Source organism: Lepisma saccharinum, chromosome 12 (assembly GCF_977018435.1).
Source record: "Lepisma saccharinum chromosome 12, izLepSacc3.1, whole genome shotgun sequence".
Taxonomy (NCBI): Eukaryota; Metazoa; Arthropoda; class Insecta; order Zygentoma; family Lepismatidae; genus Lepisma; species Lepisma saccharinum.
Genome location: NC_139240.1, coordinates 22897670 through 22903979, shown reverse-complemented (window position 1 = coordinate 22903979; position 6310 = coordinate 22897670). Strand labels below are relative to the sequence as shown.

Here is a 6310-nt window from a genome sequence, read left to right as displayed (position 1 = left end):
AGTGTAGTGTTGTGTTTTGCAGTGACGTGCGGTGACGTCGACACTTGTGGTAGCAATGAGTGGCGTGCCCAACGGGTCATATTCCCCCCCTCCTTTAGAGCCCAGTATTCCTAAAAGAAGAACGTCAAATACAGGAATGAGTACAAAAAATTGTACATATAACTTCCACCCACTTTCGAAAATCAAAAACGATTTGATTTGACTACTGAGCCAGAGATGCCGGATTTGAATCTCGGCTTGGCAATGGATGATCTTTGTGTGTCCCTTCATCAATTCTATCGTATCGTTTTCGCGATTAACCAAAATGGCGGAAAGCGAAGTAAAATAAACCAAATGAAACAATCAATTAATGAATGATTCGCTTTTTTGACACATTTGGTTAATCGCGAAGATTATCCGACAAAATTAATGAAGGGACAAACACAAAGAACACCCATGTCCAGGTAGGGGTTCGAACCCGGAACTCCTGGTGTTGTAGCCAGTGGCGGATTAAGCTTCCTCGCCGCCCCTAGGCACAAACTTAATGTGCGCCCTTCTCAAAAGAAAAGTAGTAACTTATTTGCACTGACCCAGTATGTAAGTTCCGTCTGAATATGTGATTGAAAATGGTTCCCCAAGGTCCCAACAGATTTCTGCCTTGTTAAGAGTGCCAACTCGCAGTTTTTGTGTTCTTCAGAATTTTCGTGTGATGCTAGAATATTTGAAATGTTTTTCCAGTTTGAAATTCCGTGAGTTGCGATGTTTGTCTTGCCCTTGAACAACCTGCATGATGCACAATAAACGACACCAGTGCTGCACGAATATACCAAATAATTCCGCAAAATTGATTCTCCATTTACAAGTTTACGATAAAAACACTATTATTTAAAAATCTTGTCTTACCTGCTATGAGTCTTTGCGATTTAGAAAAATCGTTTTCAGCATTCTGATTAATTCCACGTCTTAGAAGAATGTCAATTGTAGACTCATTCAGACACCACTCGGCAGAATCGTCACTAATGAAATTTGCACTCTCACTGTCACAATCAGGAACTCCTACGAACTGAGGGGACACTACCTCAGGTGCACTTCCTTCCTCCACTAAACCCACAATATTTTCGACATTTTACGTTTCACAGAGTTCACTCGATGTAGCCGCTTCCACTTCAATTTTTGGACTGCTTTCGGAAATCACTTGTTCCTTTCGCCTAAAAAACGTGTCCACTGTACCAAGCTTTTTCTGTAAGGTTGCTTCTCTTTCACGGTTTTCGTTTGCAAGTTTACGATAAGCCGCCCCACTTAACTTTGTTCGCTTCATGCTGCCTGCTGCATAAAAAATAAAATAAAAAAATCGCAAACGCAATAGCAACAAACTGAATGCACCAGCCAGAGAATACAGTAAGACAAAAACTAGTTGCGGTCCACGCGAAAGCTGCACTCACTCACTCACTTATCAGCAGTGTTTTTTTTTTTTTTTTTTTTTTTTTTGTTTTTTTTTTTGTTTTTTTTAAGACTGGCATTGTTACAGATGCGAGTTTCAAACAATCAGTCTTCTTTCCTGCCTGGCCATTAACAAACGCTTAGTGGAAGATCGAGGGGTATGTATTTACAAAAACAAATCAACAAAGGCTGGGCGGCTTGCATTGTCATTGTAAGCGATAATAGACACGGCAAGGGTTAAAAACAAATTGATTGGCGCCTGAAGGAGGCAGAGCAGACGAAACATTTTTTGATAACACATAAATCCGATACATCAAGGTTTCTTTCGTATGAAGCGAAAGTGTTGCAAACCGTTGATTTGAAACATTGGTTTCATAGGTCTAAATTGTCACTGTGTACGTACGACACTTTTTATTATTCTTGATATTCTAAAAAAAAGACTTGCCGCCCCCAAGGGTTGCCGCCCCTAGGCACGTGCCTAGTGGGCCTAGTTGGTAATCCGCCACTGGTTGTAGCGCGTTGTGGTAACCACTCCCCCCCCCCCGGTTGGTTGATTTGACGTTTTAAGTCCATTTTATACACAGAAAGGCTAATCGGGACTAGACCTATAGTTTAATGTGGGATCCGAACCACTATATACCTCCATCGGGTACAGATCCGGGACCACTTGCACCCTTCCACAGAGGTCGGCCGACAACAAATATGTGAGGTAGGCGCTAACCATTCGGATACGTGGGTATCGATAAAACAAACTGCATTTTTCCTGAGTAGTAATTTTCAATTGAATTTTTGAAATACCATATTTATATATGATTAACGTTTTTTTCAAAAATTTTGCATTGCTTGATTTCCCTAATTTCCCCATCTCACGATCTCGTTACTGAAGGATCCGGGCTCGAGCCCTGGCCTTTGCATGAGTGTTTCTTTGCAACCAATCTTCACCAGTTTAATTTAATCAACGTTCATCGTCATGGCAAAAATTAGGTAAAGCGATGGAAGAGAGAAGAAAATACAAATAATTTCCTGCCAGTGCATCTGCAGGGCACTGTGAAATCAGGAGCCTAGAATTCTCTGTTTATGTCCCTTACGACTTTCCAAGCTCTTAGCTACTTATTCCGATTAAATCTATACAGCCAAAAAAAGCGATGGGTAACAAAACACCTTTAAACAAACCTTTTTTTTACTTTCTTCAATGATATTCATTTGGCTTTTTGAGTTCTGGGATACATTTTTCATTTCTAATTTTTTCAATATTCACTGCAGGCAGAGTACAACACGTAAGAACAAGAATGCACGCTCGTCACGAACTCCGGCCTGAATTGTTCTTTGTGAGGTCCCTTCATCACTTTCATCATATCACTCATCTTCATTTTCGAGATAACCAAATGTGGCAGAAAAGCGAAGTAAAATAAACTAAACCAGCAACAAGAATTGGAACGCGCGTTCACTTTCCCAAATAAGTACATCCGTATTTATGATTGTTTAGCTTATCCATTTTTTTTATTGGAGGCCAAGAGATTAGTATATTTAAATAAAACACTACTAAAACGAGAACAAGAGAGAGCGTGAGCAAATATTTGTTAATTAATCATTATATATTCCATATTTAAAAAAAGCATAGCCTAACATTTTTGTCTGCACATAAGACGTTCCAAGTGCATAAATAATAAAAGTGCATCCCATATTATACATACATATTGTACAACGTGTAAAAAGTAGTGTAAATACAGAGAACAGAAGTACTGCAGAAAAATTTCCCCTTAGTTCTTTAGAGGATTTACAAAGGAAGCGAAGGGAACCCAATCCCCTATCTGTCCTATAGGAGATAGACTGGAGGACCTGAAAGCACGGCTTTCAACCATGGGAGCGGGGGGCGAGGGGGCAAGGGAGGTAGAGGCAGAAATCTTCCCTTTCCCTTCGAAAACCCGTTTCTACCTGGAACTTTGAGGCAGAGAAAGAGCGAGCTAGGCCGGTGAAAGCACCGAGGGACGAGAAGCGCGTGAAAAAAAAGTGTTGCATATGAACTGTGGCTTCAACAAAACAATAAATATTGTGATTTGAAAATAATTAGAGATTTGAGATTGATTGATCTATCTCTGCTAGCTATGCTGCTAGACTAGCTACTCCTCAGTGCACGTCACTGGTGTTTTGTACACTATGAATACTGTTAGGCCGAGTCTGCTGCCACGCACGTGTCAGCAGTAAGAATAAGCGTCAAATTTGCTGCTGCCACGTAATACGTCTGCTAAGAGGATGTTACAAATCTTAAGAACAGATTAAGACGAGTTTAGGTGTTTAAAAGAAACTTCATTTTCGCGAATGAGCGAAGCAGAACGAACGGAAGTAAAAAGGATAGAACCTCACCAGCCGGACCTCTGCATTGTACAAGAGGTGGTTTGGCAATGAACAGCCCCATTCCCCGACTTTCGTGATGAAAGTGGTGGACGGATCGTACACTTGAGGTGAAGTGAATGTGAATCACAGACTACTAAGTACTAACAGCTGTCAACGGAAGTACAAAGAAACGGATCTGTGGATCTGCTCTATATGGATCTCACTTATCACACAACATTTGAGCATCCTTGTGTTCTGACGTCACGGAAAACGATTTAATTTTAGACTAAATGTCTACATTGTTAGATTAGGCTAAGTATGCTTAGTTCTCTTAGTCTAAATAATAATTTTTCATTGCATTTATGCTAATGGAACCTAACAAGCCTAACCTAACTTCATAGGCAATTCTTGTCTGACGTTAGAATACAAGGTAGCAAGACTGTTGTGCGACAAGGAAGACCCGTCGTATACAAACTTCCCATGAGCCAATCCTTGTTTTATATTTTTCACTGTGAAAATATGATACTTTTGTGATAGTTTTAGTTTAAAACAATGAGACTCAAATTACTGAATAGAAATTTTTATAAGCACACAGAAATAGGGGAGGATTACTATAATTTATGCCGGCTTTGCTTGAGAAACACTAGTTCGAAACTGAACATTTGCCGAGATGAAGGACAAAGACGAGATATTCAAGGGAAAATATTAAATTGTCTATCCCTCATTGTGAGTATATTTTATTATTTGTAAGCATTACTTTTCATTTATTAGTTCATGAAGCTTTTTTCAGTGTGGATAATATATACCTTTACCAATATTTTGGGGGCTCACCTAGCCTTTGGCAAACCTTTGGAATAAAGGTGGCCAGAGTCTGTTGCTGATCACATCACATCCGAAATGCCCGAGATCTTGAATATTCAGGGCACTGCGCCTTGCCTTTGAGGCACGATGCTAAATGCACGGGGAACATTTCCTTATCTAACCTTGCCAATATTTGAGGTTCGGTACACAAGAATCCATTACTCCATTGGGCATAGGGCATGAGTTTACAATACCGGACCACTCTCCAATTTCTATAAAACTTTGCCTACTTACTAATTTTGGTGTCCTGATGACGTATCTGCAGTTCATATTTGGCGGTCATTTGTTAAAATTGTACATTTACGTATAGAACTCGTAAAATAACCTTGCGATTTACCAAGGTGATTGTCCATACACAGCAATTCGGTACCATCTTAATGGTCTTCCTTTACGCACAACAATCTTGCAACCTTGAATATTGACGTCAGACGAGGAATGCCTACAAGGTTAGGTTAGGCCTGTTAGGTTAGGTTTCATTAGCATAAATACAAAGAAAAATTAATATTTTGGCTAAGAGAACTATACCTTGCCTTACCTAACTTGAAAAAGCTCTCTTCCGTGACGTCGGAACACAATGTTGCTAAAGTGTTGTGCGATAAGGGACACCCATTCGGGGGGAAATGGCGTGTTCCGTGGAGCTAGTGTTCTTATGGTAGGGTTACGTTACGTTAAGAAAACATAGTTTATTTCGTTTTTTTCTCGATTTCCACACTCGACCGCCAATTATTACATGCAGATTCGTGATTAGGAGGTCTCAATTAGTGAGTAGACGAAATTTCATAGCAATTGGAGAGTGGTCCGGTATTGTAAACTCGTTCCCTCCATTGGGCCCAAGTTCTTTTTGTTTTATTGCGATTTCATTATGTTACGAATGCAATTTTTACATGGCTCGATTTCGATGTACGTCTGTTAACACATACTGCGGAGTTTTAGCGATTACTTAAGGTTTTGTTCAATATACGCTTTCATGGTTAGGTTCCCTTAGCATTAAAATAAAGTCCCTAAATGCATTCTACTAAGGTTCCGATTTACTTCTACATTCATTCCCACGCTTCTACGATATTTACTGTCGCTTGTCGACAGAGAATATCTTGTCCATAAAAAGTTCGTAAGGTAATTTTGGTAGTAATTTTCAAGTTTGTTTTTTCCAACATAAATAATTTTTTTCGAGTCCAAACAGTGCTCATTACGGTATTGTTAACATTATAGTATGGGGGAAACGGATTCCTTCAAATTTACAGGAGAAAGTACTTACGGAAATCATTTTCTGTATCGTTGTGGAAGTTCGTGAATGTAGTTTTGATACATTTTAATGCGAAAACATGTCGTTTTCTGCGAAAATCTCTGTCCGACACGCTATTTCTGCTGCCGCCATTTGCTTTTTGCACGAGAGTACAATGTTCCATGTGTTAAGATGACACAACCCCATAGTCAGTGTTTCAGCCTCACCGTGTTTTCACTAGAACATGATGTTTCGTGTATTTTTAATTTTTTTAACTGTGCTTGCCTAACCTAACTTAACCTAACCTAACCTTACGGAAAATGGTTTTTGGGGCTAACGTGAATGGTTCTTGGGGCTAACGTCAATGGTTTGTGGGGCTAACGTCAATGGTTTGTGAGGCTAACGTCAATGGTTTGCAACGTATTAGCATAATTTCAAATCTGGGCACGAAAGTAGGTATTTTCCGGTGAACGA

General features: G+C 39.7%; 1 protein-coding gene across 3 annotated transcripts in view; it reads left to right on the top strand.

Annotated features, from left to right (window-relative positions):
• Positions 1 to 4152: 4152 nt before the first annotated feature.
• LOC145996409 (uncharacterized) overlaps positions 4153 to 6310 on the top strand; it is a 124665-nt gene continuing 122507 nt past the window's right edge. For all 3 annotated transcript variants that reach the window (XM_083132863.1, XM_083132861.1, XM_083132860.1), the window contains exon 1: positions 4153 to 4479. In XM_083132863.1, the coding sequence (XP_082988989.1) occupies positions 4306 to 4479 (174 nt within the window). In that variant the 5' untranslated portion in view covers positions 4153 to 4305. The remainder of the gene's footprint in view (positions 4480 to 6310) is intronic.